The sequence below is a fragment of the Erpetoichthys calabaricus genome, chromosome 2 (assembly GCF_900747795.2).
Source record: "Erpetoichthys calabaricus chromosome 2, fErpCal1.3, whole genome shotgun sequence".
Taxonomy (NCBI): domain Eukaryota; kingdom Metazoa; phylum Chordata; class Cladistia; order Polypteriformes; family Polypteridae; genus Erpetoichthys; species Erpetoichthys calabaricus.
In genome coordinates this window covers 28,536,969-28,551,729 of record NC_041395.2, presented here as the reverse complement: position 1 = coordinate 28,551,729, position 14,761 = coordinate 28,536,969, and the positions used below count along the sequence as shown (strand labels likewise).

Below are 14,761 nucleotides of genomic sequence, written 5' to 3'. Positions count from 1 at the left end.
TTGAGTCCTTTGCTGTTACTCTAGGGTTCTTCTTTACCTCATTGCTGACTTTGCGTTGTGCTCTTTGGGTCATCTTGGCAGGGCGCCCACTTCTAGGCAGAATAGCCACAATACCAAATTGTCTCCATTTATCGACAACTTGCCTAACAGTAGACTGATGAATATCTAAAATCTTTGAGATGACTTTGTAACCCTTTCCAGCCTTATGTAGATTAACAATTCTCGATCGTAGCTTCTTCAGGCAGCTTTTTTGTGCGAGGCATGATTCCCATCTGGATATGCTTCTTGTCAAAAACTCAAACTTTATAATGTTTTTGATCAATCAAAGTAATTCTAGACAACACCTCTGAACTCGTTTCATTAAATGGACTCCAGGTGTGCTAAATTCTGACTGCAATGAGCTTTTTAAAAAGTCATTAGCTTAGGTTTTACTTACTTTTTCCAACCTTCAGTTTCACAGTTTGAATGATTTATTCAATATGGTCAAAAATTCTTTAAACATCTGTGTATCTTTAGTTATAGGAGATTGTGTTTGTTCATTATTGTGACTGACATGAAGACACGACCATGTTTTATATAATAATAATAATAATAATAATAATAATAATTCATTACATTTATATAGCGCTTTTCTCAGTACTCAAAGCGCTATCCACACAGGGAGGAACCGGGAAGCGAACCCACAATCTTCCACAGTCTCCTTACTGCAAAGCAGCAGCACTCCCTCTGCGCCACCTGTGAGGACAATATATGGAAATTAGACATAAATATAGATAATTCCTAGGGGTTCACATACTTTTTACTTTGACTGTATATACATAATCATAACCCCATATTCATAACAGTGACAATTCTAAATTATCAATTGACATAACCCAATTCAGTTTTAAACTAATGTAATTATTTTTTTCTTTGCTTTAGAATGTCTGGCCATTTTCATAGTTTTCATGAAATGTGACTTGCAAAGCTTTTCAGTTATGAAAAAATGTTAGGGAATAGTATAAGTGAAAGGCAGACCTTATTTCAGCGAGTGACCATTATGGATACCAGGTGAATGTGGGACTTTAATGGTAAAGATTTTGGTCAACAGATTTGAAGTCCCAAACTTTTACATTTGTGTACCATGTCCACTCACAAAGCCTATCTTCATTTTTTTAATGTATACCTTATCTCATAATCATCACACCTTTATAATAAACACATAGGATTCCACACAGTGTTTGACGTGGAAACAAGTAAATGCCGGTAGATGATAGTTTTGTGTGCTTCTTGTTCTTCCTGTCTGCTGGTTTGATAATGATTTCTGTATTTTCTGATTCCGGTTTTGTTGCCAGAAGCTGGCAGAAACTCCACCCTGGATAATTATATAGACTGCTTCCAACAGAGAGTGAAAACAGGAATCTTAAACAGGCAACAAAATCGGATAGAAAACATTACTGGGGATGAGCAGAGAGCCATACATTCACTAAGGGAAAATACAGAAATCATTATCAAACCAGCAGACAAAGGGGGTGCTTTAGTCATCATGAACACTTCAGATTATATACAGGAGGCACAAAGACAATTGTCCAATACTATGCATTAGATAGATAGATAGATAGATAGATAGATAGATAGATACCTTCCTTCCTTCCTTCCTTATTAATCCCAGGGGGAAATTCACATTCTCCAGCAGCAGCATACTGATACAAAAAAAACATTAAATTAAAAATTGATAATAATACAGGTAAAACAGAAAAAAATAGTAAGTAGCTTTCCTCTTGACATCAGGGATCATGTATACAGTTTAATTCCTGAGAACCCCAAAATGGGTTACTTCTACATGCTTCCTAAAATCCACAAAGAAGGGAACCCAGGAAGGCCTATAATCTCAGGAATTGGCCCCCTTACAGAAAATATTTCAGGTTGGGTGGAGCACATCCTTAAACCCCTCACCCGTAATACAACCAGCTACATCCAGGACACCACTGACTTCTTAAAAAAACTGTCTGCTTTAGGCCCCTTACCTGAGGGAACCTTACTGGCCACAATGGATGTTGAGGCACTTTACACAAACATCCCCCATGATAATGGCATATTGGCATGTGAAATGTACCTCAAACAACATGATTTACCCACAAAGTCAGTAATAGAAATGATAAAATTCACTCTGACACATAATCTACTCTCTTTTGGACAAGATTGCTACTTGCAATAAATGGGGACTGCAATGGGCTGTCGGTTTGCACCTCACTATACAAACCTATTTATGGCAAAATTGGAGGAAGATTTCATGTCAATGTGCATTGTAAAACCAATGTTGTATCTCTGTTACATAGATGACATCTTCATAATCTGGACTGCCAGTGAGAAGGACCTCCTCCATTTTCATAATGAATATAATTGTTTTCACCCCAACATAAAGCTGAAGCTGAATTACTCAAAAACAGAAGTCAGCTTCCTTGACATTACCATTCAACTGAAAGACAACACCCTTGTATTTCTGTTTTTCACAAACCGACAGACAGACGGACCTACCTGAAAAGTAATAGCTTCCACCCCAAGCATATAAGGCGCTCCATTATTTTCAGCCAAGCAATACGGTACAATCGTATTTGCTCAGACCCGACAGACCGGGATCAACAACTGCAGGAGCTCAGACAAGATTTCATCAGACAAGGTTACACCCCGAAAACAACAGACACTCAAACAAGAAGAGCTACTGCCATACCCAGAGACAACCTTCTGGAATATAAAAACAAAGACAACAAGAACCGCATCCCCCTTGTTGTCACCTACAACCCACATCTTGAAACACTTTGAAAAATTATAAAAGAACTTCAGCCAATACTAAACAATGACCAAACACTGAAAAATGTATTTCCTGAACCTCCCCTCTTGGCATACAGACAACCACCAAACCTTCAACAACTAATTGTCCGAAGCTCCCTAAGTGAACCAACAGAAAATGGCACATCTCCATGCCTACAGAAAAGATGCAAAACGTGTGCCCACATCTATGATACAGACCGTATAGTTATACCACACTGCCGACTTGAACATCACATAAAGGGATCATTTTCCTGCCGATCATCTAATGTAGTCTACCTAATTTTCTGCATGAAATGTCCTGACACTACACTCTATGTGGGAGAAGCTGGACAAACACTCCGCCAGAGAATGAATTTACACAGGTTCCACATTAAACATGGCAACACAGATATTCCTGTAGCGTCCCACTTCAACAGCCGTGGACACTGTGAGAGGGACTTTAAAGTCACAGTGCTTATGGGCAACTTCAAAACACAGCAAGAGAGAAAAGAATGGGAAGTTAAACTCGCGCTAAAATTTAATACGTTACAACATGGATTGAATGTAGAGAAAACCCAAGCAAAATGACACCTTTTATTGGCTAACTAAAAAGATTTCGAGGCAACTCAGGCCCCTTCTTCAGGCAAGATGTAATCAGGGTTAGTAATTAGGGTTGATTACATCTTGCCTGAAGAAGGGGCCTGAGTTGCCTCGAAAGCTTGCATATTGTAATCTTTTTAGTTAGCCAATAAAAGGTGTCATTTTGCTTGGCTTTTCTCTACATTCATAATGGCTAACACGGTACAACACCCTAGTACAACATGGATTGAATAGAGACAAGAGTTTTATGGCCAGATATGATGATTGTTTACATCTCTCAGAATGACAGACAACCTGTCTACAGATCCACATTGTTTTGAAAAAACTCATTACAAACTTCAATACAAACTTCAAAAGACTTTGTTGGACAGTTATCTTATCCAGAGATCTTGACAATACATTGTTCTTTTCTCTCTTGTTAAATTAACCCTAGCCTGAATGAATCTATTAATTTTTTACATTTAAAATTTCTCATTTAAAGATTTACCAATGTTGTTTCTTGTCCTAGGGTGTATATAAACATAGGGAACTCCAGTTTCTGTAGTACATCTTGCCTGAAGAAGGGGCCTGAGTTGCCTCGAAAGCTTGCATATTGTAATCTTTTTAGATAGCCAATAAAAGGTGTCATTTTGCTTGGCTTTTCTCTACATTCATAATGGCTAACACGGTACAACATCCTAGTACTATGGATGATGTTGTAAATTTATTGTGACGATATTTGTTTAACCGAAGCAGTGTTTGTGGCACTTGAAAACTTTATTCAATTGGCAGGCTGTTAAAACTGGGGCACACAGCTAAAAACTGAGACTGTTGCTGTCATCGGGATGTCTGGTCACCCTAGTAAATTGTAGTGTCAGTGAAATGGTGACTCATTATAAACTGCAGATAATTGAGCAGTGGGGCTGGTTTAGTGTAAGATAAAAACTGAGTAAATGTTTATTTACTTTTGTACATAACGGCTTAAGTGCCAAAGAGTACTCCATTCATCTCTAGATAACCTTTTTGTTTAACTTGCTTGAGTTTTATACTTTTATGGTTAGGAAGATCATTTAATTGGCTTGTTATCACTTAAAGTATCATAAGGAGCAAATTGCTGGAACACTGTTTTCCGTTTTCAGTCAAGCAGCTGTAAAGACTTCATAAAACAGAACTTGCTAATGCAGAGGTGTCCATGTGCCAAGCTGGACTTGCTGACAGGGTCGCTTGTTTGTGCTCTTGCTCTAATTTGCATTTGTCTGAAGTCTTCACACTTGAGGATGTGGATAACCTCCCAGCAATAAATGGGACTACTAAGGAGGTATTGATTGGTCTGGAAATTGTAGAGGGAGAAGTACTGCTTAGCTTAAATAGGCTATAATCAAACATGTCATCAGGACAAGATGAGATATTTATTCTCGAGTTCTTAAGGAGGTTAGTGAGTACATATGTAAATTCTTGTTGCATATTTCTAGCAAGTGACTTGCGCACTGAGGAAATTCTGAAAGACTAGAAAATAGCAAATATTGCCCCATTATATAAAAAGAGTGACCTGGTAGATCTAAGCAACTATAGGCCAGTAAGCTTGCTTTGCATCACCGGAAAATTAATGGAAAGAATGCAAGACCAAGAGTTTTACAGAACAGTCAACAAGAGTTCAAAGGATGGAGGTCACATTTTACCATCCATCCATCCATTATCCAACCTGCTATATCCTAACTACAGGGTCACGGGGGTCTGTATTTTACTAACAAGGTGGAATTCTATGAGGAAGCAAGAAAAGGATACAACCAGAGAGGTGCATATGATGATATTTATCTTGACTTTCAGAAAGCATTTGATAAGGTACAAATGAGAGGTTGGACATCAAACTAAAAGAAGTGGGAGTTCAGGGTGTGCAAAATTGGCTAAAACACAGGAAACAGAGGGTATTGGTGTGAGGAACTTTATCGGAATGAGCTCATGTTAACAGTGGTATCCCACAGTGGTCGGTACTAGGGCTGCCACTATTTTAAATTTATATAAATGATTTGGATAGGAATATAAGTAACAAGCTGGTTAGGTTTGCAGATGATACTAGGGATGCACCGATACCGAAACGGGTATCTGGTATCGGCCTCGATACCACATTTTCTAAAGTACTCGTACTCGTTAAAAGTCCCCCGATACCAGGGACCGATACCATGGTCTGAGAAATTGAGCGGCGTGTAAGTGGTTAATCACAGGCGCCGAGTGCCCGCCCCCAGGCCCCGGCTGCAGCTCGGAGCGGGGAGAAGGCAAGGTGAGGCGAGACATGTCAGCCATGTGGAACTATTTCAAAGTGAATGAAGACAACAAAACAAAGGCGGACTGCAAATTGTGCTCAGCGAAATTGTCCAGAGGAGGCTCATTTAACACAAGTAATTTAATCAAGCACCTAAAATCCCAACACGACAACGAGTACAAAGAGTTTACCCACGCTTCTAAACCAACACAACCCACGCTGCAGCAAACTCTTGCAAGACGAGAGAAAATGTCCAGAGACAATCCACGTGCTGTGAAAATAACACAGGCAATTATTAAGTACATTGCATTGAGTGACCAGCCACTCTCGGAGGTAGAAAATGTGGGATTCCTGCGTCTCCTCCATGTTCTGGAGCCCAGATATGATATCCCAAGCCGCCGTTACATGACTGACACGGAGCTGCCTAAACTACACGACTCCGTGAAAAAACATATCCACAGCCTACTGCAAGCCTCCTCTGCGTTTAGTTTCACCACGGATATTTGGACAAGCAGTGTTAGCCCGTGTCGCTAATTAGCCTAACCTCCCAGTGGATAGACGAGAGTTTCTTGTTTTTTTTGTTAAATTATATGACTAAAGCTGTTACCTGTAAATTTAAATCATGTTTTTATTAAGTACTCGGTATCGGCAAGTACTCGGTATCGGCGAGTACTGAAATGCAAGTACTCGTACTCGTAGTCGTTTTCCAAAAAAGTGGTATCGGTGCATCCCTAGATGATACCAATATAGGTGGATTGACAGATAATCCAGAATCTGTTGAATCATTACAGAGGGACTCAGAAAGCATACAAGGTAAGGCAGATTTGTGGCAGATGAAATTTAATGTCAGTATATGTAAAGTAGTACACGTAGGAAATGAAAATCTTAGATTTGAATACACGGTGGGAGATCAAAACTTTTGAGAAGGATTTAGGAGTTGTAGTGGACTTGTCACTTTCCACCTTCAGACAGTGTTCAGAAGCCATTAAGAAAGCTAACAGAATGTTAGGTTATATAGCGTTCTGATGTGTAGAGTACAAGTCCAAGGAGGTTCAAGCTTTATAACACATTGGTTAGACCTCATCTGGAGTCCTGTGTGCAGTTTTGGTTTGCAGGCTGCAAAAAAAGGCAGCAACACTAGAAAAAGTCCAGAGAATAGCGACTAGGCTGATTGCAGGGCAGTAGTTATACAGATAGCTATTATCAAACGAATGATTTATGACCTTTAAGCCCCACCCCTTTTTGATTAATGACTGTAAGCCCCACCCCAAATATGAAAATATGATATATGAAAATATAGAAAATATGATTTATGAAAATATGAAAATATAAAAATTTATGTAAATATAAAAATGTGAAAATTTATTAAACTATAAAAATATGGATTACGTTAATATATGATTTATAAGCTATAAAATATTGACTCATCGCTCTAAGTTGTAAACTAATAGTAAGAAAATAAATATACAATTTTCTAAAAAAAAAAAAACAAAAAAAAACGATATAAGATATTGACTCCCTGCTCTAAGTTATAAGTTCACGACACGCGTCTTTATTTTATAAGTACTTATCTTTCCTGCATAGCCATAGCTAAAACGATATTCACTCCCCCGCTCTAAGTTATAAACTAATAGTAAGAAAATAAATATACAATTTTCGAAAAACGATATAAGATATTGACTCCCTGCTCTAAGTTATAAGTTCACGACACGCGTCTTTCCTGCTTAGCCATAACTAAAATGATATAAGATATACAATTATCTAGCCGAACCTTTCTAAAAACGATATTCAGTCCCCGCTCTAAGTTATAAGCTGAAGACACGCCGCTTCATTTTATAAACACTAAATTCAAAACTAATATTAAGAAATAAACACTTATCTTTCCAGCACTTTCTAAAACGTTGCTTCATATTAAGAAATATACACGGATCTTGCTTGCATTTCCACATATGGATGTGACTTTCTAAAAATGAAATATACACTTATCCTAATCGTAAGACAAAGCTGCGCGAGTGTTAAATTTTCAGCTGTTGAAACAGTCGATAGGTAAATCGAGACCCAGGAAGCCCCCACCACCAAGCAGCCCCTGCTAGCAAATGTTGGGAAAAGATACTGTAGTGTTAAAAGGAAGCACCCCGCCATGCGGTACTTTGCTGGGACAAGCCAGTGCCTTTCTGATTAAATGATAATAATCTAAAATGCTTACCTGCTGTTTTAAGCCTTATCAATAAGATTCATAGACGTTGCAATCCGACAGGTAGTCGCCAAGCCGAATGCATTCCATTGTTTATAACCTAGATTCAAATCTATTCATTACACTTTGTTTTAAATACCTTCCCATAAGAAATCGGGAGTCTTTCTAGTTTTATGATGAGCCCCCGGGCATAACTCTAAAAATGCATACCTATTGTTTTAAGTCTTATCAATAAGATTCATAGAGGTTGCAATCCTACAGGTAGTCACCAAAGGCATTCCGTTGTTTATAACCTAGATTCAAATCTGTTTTAACAAAAAGATCGCTCAGACCATGGCTCGTTACATCTTGCTGTAAAAAAGGCAACGCCTTTCTGTTTAAATGTTAATATATTTTTATATCATAAGATTCTCACCCCGAATCAAAGCAATTAAGAAAATATACACTCCTAACACGCTTTTCAGAAGCAGTGTATATTTTCTTAATTGCTTTGATTCGGGGTGAGAATCTTATGATATAAAAATATATTAACATTTAAATAGAAAGGCGTCGCCTTTTTTACAGCAAGATGTAACGAGCCATGGTCTGAGCGATCTTTTTGTTAAAACAGATTTGAATCTAGGTTATAAACAACGGAATGCAACGTCTATGAATCTTATTGATAAGGCTTAAAATAATAGGTATGCATTTTTAGAGTTATGCCGGGGGGCTCATCATAAAACCAGAAAGGCTCCCGATTTCTTATGGGAAGGTATTTAAAACAAAGTGTAATGAATAGATTTGAATCTAGGTTATAAACAACAGAATGTATTCGGCTTGGCGACTACCTGTCGGATTGCAATGTCTATGAATCTTATTGATAAGGCTTAAAACAGCAGGTAAGCATTTTAGATTATTATCATTTAATCAGAAAGGCACTGGCTTGTCCCAGCAAAGTACCGCATAGCGGGGTGCTTCCTTTTAACACTACAGTATCTTTTCCCAACATTTGTTAGCAGGGGCTGCTTGGTGGTGGGGGCTTCCTGGGTCTCGATTTACCTATCGACTGTTTCAACAGCTGAAAATTTAACACTCACGCAGCTTTGTCTTACGATTACGATAAGTGTATATTTCATTTTTAGAAAGTCACGTCCATATGTGGAAATGCAAGCAAGATCCGTGTATATTTCTTAATATGAAGCAACGTTTTAGAAAGTGCTGGAAAGATAAGTGTTTATTTCTTAATATTAGTTTTGAATTTAGTGTTTATAAAATGAAGCGGCGTGTCTTGAGCTTATAACTTAGAGCGGGGAGTGAATATCGTTTTTAGAAAGGTTCGGCTAGATAATTGTATATCTTATATCATTTTAGTTGTGGCTAAGCAGGAAAGACGCGTGTCGTGAACTTATAACTTAGAGCAGGGAGTCAATATCTTATATCGTTTTTAGAAAATTGTATATTTTTTTTCTTACTATTAGTTTATAACTTAGAGCAGGGGAGTGAATATCGTTTTAGCTATGGCTATGCAGGAAAGATAAGTACTTATAAGTTCACGACACGCGTCTTTATTTTATAACTTAGAGCAGGGAGTCAATATCTTATATCCATCCATCCATCCATTTTCCAACCCGCTGAATCCAAACACAGGGTCACGGGGGACTGCTGGAGCCAATCCCAGCCAACACAGGGCACAAGGCAGGAAACAATCCTGGGCAGGGTGCCAACCCACCGCAGGACACACACAAACACACCCACACACCAAGCACACACTAGGGCCAATTTAGAATCGCCAATCCACCTAACCTGCATGTCTTTGGACTGTGGGAGGAAACCGGAGCGCCCGGAGGAAACCCACGCAGACACGGGGAGAACATGCAAACTCCACGCAGGGAGGACCCGGGAAGCGAACCCAGGTCCCCAGATCTCCCAACTGCGAGGCAGCAGCGCTACCCACTGCGCCACCTTTCTGCCCTAATATCTTATATCATTTTTTTTTTTTTTTTTAGAAAATTGTATATTTATTTTCTTTCTATTAGTTTATAACAGAGCGATGAGTCAATATCTTATAGCTTATAAATCATATTAACGCAATCCATATTTTTATAGTTTCATAAATTTTCACATTTTTATATTTACATAAATTATATTTTTAGATTTTCATATTTTCATAAATCATATTTTCATATTTGGGGCGGGACTTAAAGTCATAAATCAAAAGGGGGTGGGGCTTAAAGGTCATAAATCATTCGTTTGTTAATAGCTATCTGTATAACTACTCAGGGCTACAGGGGATGATTTATTAAGAAAGATTAACAAAGCTGAGCCTTTTCAATGTAAGCAAAAGAAGATTACCAGAAGACATGATTAAAGTGTTCAAGATTATGAAGGGAGTTATTTTAAAGTAACACTCTTTAATCCACTGTACTGAGTTCAACAAGAACTCTGGGACACTTTTTATTCAGGGTATATTTCACACAAACATTAGGAAGTTTTTCTTCGCACAGAGAACCATACACACGTGGAATACATTTAGGGACCTTCATTTTTGATTTGATATACTTTGTTAATCCCCGAGGGGAAATTGTCTTTTCACATATCCTTTTGGCTGTCAGAGTGCAGAGTCAGCCATTGTACACCATCCCTGGAGCAAGTTTCATGGTACGTAACTCGACTTGATGTTATTTTGGAGGATTAGGGTAGATGGGTCTGGCAAGCTTGGTTGTGCTGAATGGCCTGTTCTTGTCTAAATTGTTTTAATGTTCTAAATAATGTTCCAGTCAATTAGTGATATACTTCTAGCCACCTTACAGTTTTATAACAGTTTGTATTTTCCTCCCAGTCCCTGTTTAGATTTTTTGCATCCTTACTCTCAAGTGCAGTATTTGTTTGCTACTCAGTGAGGGAAAAAGCCATAAGATGGAGCAGATCCCAAGTGTGAATGCCTGGGGGGGGTTGGGGGGGGGGGGGGGGGTTATAAGACCAATATAAGTAGTAATCATGCATCCTTAGATTGCACAAAGTGGGATATAGTAGGAAACCTGGAATACTGGTAGAGAAACCCATACATACATACTGAGAATGTTCAAGCTCTTTACAAGCAACAGTATTCAAATTATTCCAGCTTATGTTTTTGATGCTTTTCTTCTTCATTTCAAGACCTTTATTATTTATATTTCATATGATTTTTCTGCTTTAGAGGGATCATTGCAAGCATTTTGGTCTTCCTGTGCTTTGGAGTAACTCAAGCCAAAGATGGGCCTTTCACTAGACCACACCCAGGTAAGTTAAAGGAATGGCCTTTCTGCTATGTAAAAAATGTAGTCTTCCTATAACATAATGTTTTGGGCTGATGTCCTATCCTGGTTTTTCTGGCAGGAATAATGTTTTCCTGCAGACACCTTTAAATGGATTAGTGTTTAACTACACTGTGCCAGTTTAGTCTAACTTCTGACTCTATTCAACCTTGAGTGTGTCACTTCACCTTCCAGTGTTTATGTATTTAAAACAAAGAGCACACTTGAAAGTAATATCTGTTCAAACCTGTAAAGTACCTTGGGGTGGTATTTCCAATGAAAGGTGTTAAATAAAATGTGTTTATTCTGATATTTGAGTTAAATTGAAAGAGTGAGTCAATAAGTTGTTTTTTTTGTGGTGAGCTCCACACTTCTTTGGGCTCATTTTAGTTAATCAGGTATACAGGGCTCCTCCTGTAAAAACACATAATTCAAGCTACACTTTTCCTTGTACTTTATTGTTTCCTTGCACCAGAGTACCCTATTCTGCTTTTCTCCTTTGCTTTCTGTGATCTGCAACTCAATTAGATATAAAGCGGCTCACCCAGCACCATGCAGTAGCCTTAGTTGTGTGGCCCTCTCTGAAATGATCAACTTATAGCATATTTAGGTGCAGGCAGTCTATGCTGTGTTAGCAGAAGTAAAAAAAAAAAAAAAAAAACAGGTATTACTGTTATTTATCTCTCTATGTATAAATCCAATGTCTGTCTGTATATCTGTCCACTTTTCACAAGAGAGCTATTTAACTTCTATAATTAATTTGAACATTTCGGTTGATTTTGCGACTTCTCTTATTGAGCTAAATATCATAGTTCGCTTGCGGTAGCGATTTATTCACGCTAATCTGAGACAGAGGCTGTGGGCCGAAGGGAGGGGGAGCGTGACTTCAGGAGTGGGGAGCCGGGCTGGGCCCTCCTCACTTACGCACCAGCCTCCATTTGAGTCAGTCTACCTCTCGCCATGTTTTGGAGCATAGCTTGCCTCCGCTTAGCTAGCGATACCTGTTTGTTTATTGATTTTTAAAGTTTGTCCTGTTTCATTACTGCTCAGGCTTACCTGTGGGGGACAGCTAGTTTAGAGATAAAATAAGGAGCTTTTTTATTTTCTCTACTTATATTTACTTCATAGAAAGAAAGTAGCTGGCAAAAAAGGAGTGAACATACTGGTGATCCTAGTGAGTGAAAAGCATTGATACTTTGAAACTTACTATTTCGAAATTTTAGGCCATCCATCCATTTCCTGCACACACCTTGTGTAGTTAAGGGTCTCAGGAGCCGGAAGTCTGTCCCAGAATCCAGTCAGGAATTAACCATGGATGGATAACCATTCCATCATACAGCACACTTACGCCCATTGGCCAGTTTGAAATTACCAGTTAATGTTGGGGATGTTGGTGAAAAACCCAAACTGTCACCGGAAGGGCATGAACATAGTGCATACTCTGGAGCGCTGTGGCTGCTACACCAGTCACTTCATTACTTTGGCCATGACTTAGATGATGTTTTGTCGGGAGTCTCTAGGGTTAGGGTAGAGAAAATAGGGTTCAAATACTAATATAAAAAATAAATAAATATTTGAATGTATTCAAATGTAGTTTAAAAGTTCCAAGTGCTACAACATGTACATTTGTACTTAATGTGCCTTTGTATGCTTCTGTTTTATCGTGTTAGGTTCTGTGGTGACTCTGTTTTCCCCTTTTATAGTCTTTATTGTGTAGACATACAGTAAATTAAAGGTCTAAAATCCAAAACACTTCTCACTTTGTGGTCAGATACTTTAGCACTTCCTCCCTGCTTCCCTTCTACAGTACATCTGTAGCCTCAAGTAATTAAGTAAAGAAACAGACAGGAGTTAAGTTACACATGTAATTATGTATTATTGATAAAATGCCCAAAAATATTTAGGATGCAGAATACTAGGTGAATATTGGCAAACCATATCATTACACTCTAAGTAACAGTGCATCTTTGTCCACAGGTGACTATTGGCTTATGTTCAGTCTAACTTGCTTTGCTACCACATGACCTTTGAGTGGAGTATTGAAACAGGAAACATGCCTGTCTCAATATAAGCCTAAACGCAGTCACCCTGGATACATGCTCCATCTCTCTTACCATAAATTTCATATTCTGAGTCAGTCCTAAAGACTGAGAGGGGGTTGGTCAGGTAAACACCAAAGCACCGCTATTCTTAATCAATGAAGTAAAACTTGCCTCCTGAAACACTGCCTAATATTACATTTGCTTTGTCTAGCTAACAAATAAAGACATGCAAAATATTTATCAACTTATTTGTTAGAAATCACTCCACCATGGCTTCATTATTATTATTTTTTCATTCTCTGGGGAAAAATTTCACATCGTCTTATCTGCAGCATTAAACTATCTGCATTGCTGTACAGTATCTAGTGTTTTTAATTTAGGTACTTCAACACAGGTTTTGAGGTACGGCTGTATAATACACAATTTTCAAGATGCTGGAGAGTGGTGATGTGTTGTATGTGATAACAAGTTAGGCAGTGTTTATCAAGATAGAGTATTTCACTGAACAGTGTACATATGACAATAATGCCTTTATAAATGTAACAATTTGTGTGTATTATCCTGAGTTAATCAGCAACCAAGGAAAATTTTAAAATGTTAAAATGACAGCTTATTTGGTCATACTAGTTGTTATAACGAACATTAGGCTTTTCAGTTTAGAGGAAAAGAAAAAAGTAATTACTTTATCTACTATACAAGTAATACAAAAGAAAACTGAACTGCAACTTCAAACTGTTACATGAATGGATTACCAATCACAAAACCCCTGTACATTACAGCATCATGTCAAAAACACCCACAAACTGGCCTGCTACAGACATATAATACATAAAGGTTTCTGGGTTTAATTTGGTATTTTGTTTGTGAATGTATGGCAGTTCAGTTTTATCATGTTGGCCACATATTCAATAAAAGCAATTAAATTCAGCTTTAGAACGGTTTCTATCCATCTTATTTAGAAATCTTCTCTTTATTGGTTTACACGTTTCTTGATATTTACAGTGACACTTTTATTTGTGAGTCACTTAACACTAGACACAACCTGGAAAATTTACAACTGCCATTATTTATCGTTCCTTATTTTCTTGACCTGCTCGCTCAAGTGTTTTAGGTAGAAAAATATTTTTAAAGACCAGCTAGCACTATGTTAGACGAATTTGGGGGGGGGGGGGGTGTATGGGTAATCCTGCTGTAATTACATTGTATTGATCATACCGTTCAGAACAGTTTGTTTTCACAAACCTTTTGCATTGGTGTCGTTTAACAGTAAATATATTTAGAACTATACATGTATGGCAAAATGTTGCAGGAGTGGTCTGCTATATTGAAATCATGGTAGTCTGCTTTTGTTTCTTAAACAATAATACCATCTCAGTAGTATTGTATTAATTATTGAAGTGAGTGGAATACTTATTATATTGTATGCATCCGTCCATTTTCATATCCTTTCTGTCCTATTCTAACTTTCTTAATCCAGTTCAAGTTTACTAGGGGCCAGGGCCTATTCTGGCAAAATCTTTTGCAATACAACATTCAGCTGGCCAACAGTCCATCTCAGGGCTCAGTCACACACACCCTAATACTCAAATGGGGCCAGTTTGCAATTGTCAGATTACATTATCTT

General features: G+C 38.0%; 1 protein-coding gene across 1 annotated transcript in view; it reads left to right on the top strand.

The window, feature by feature from the left end:
- The window catches only part of ptdss2 (phosphatidylserine synthase 2), a 259,128-nt gene that overhangs the window by 88,671 nt on the left and 155,696 nt on the right, over positions 1 to 14,761 (top strand). The window contains exon 3 of the mRNA XM_051923613.1: positions 10,999 to 11,081. Coding sequence (XP_051779573.1) covers positions 10,999 to 11,081 — 83 coding nt within the window. The remainder of the gene's footprint in view (positions 1 to 10,998; positions 11,082 to 14,761) is intronic.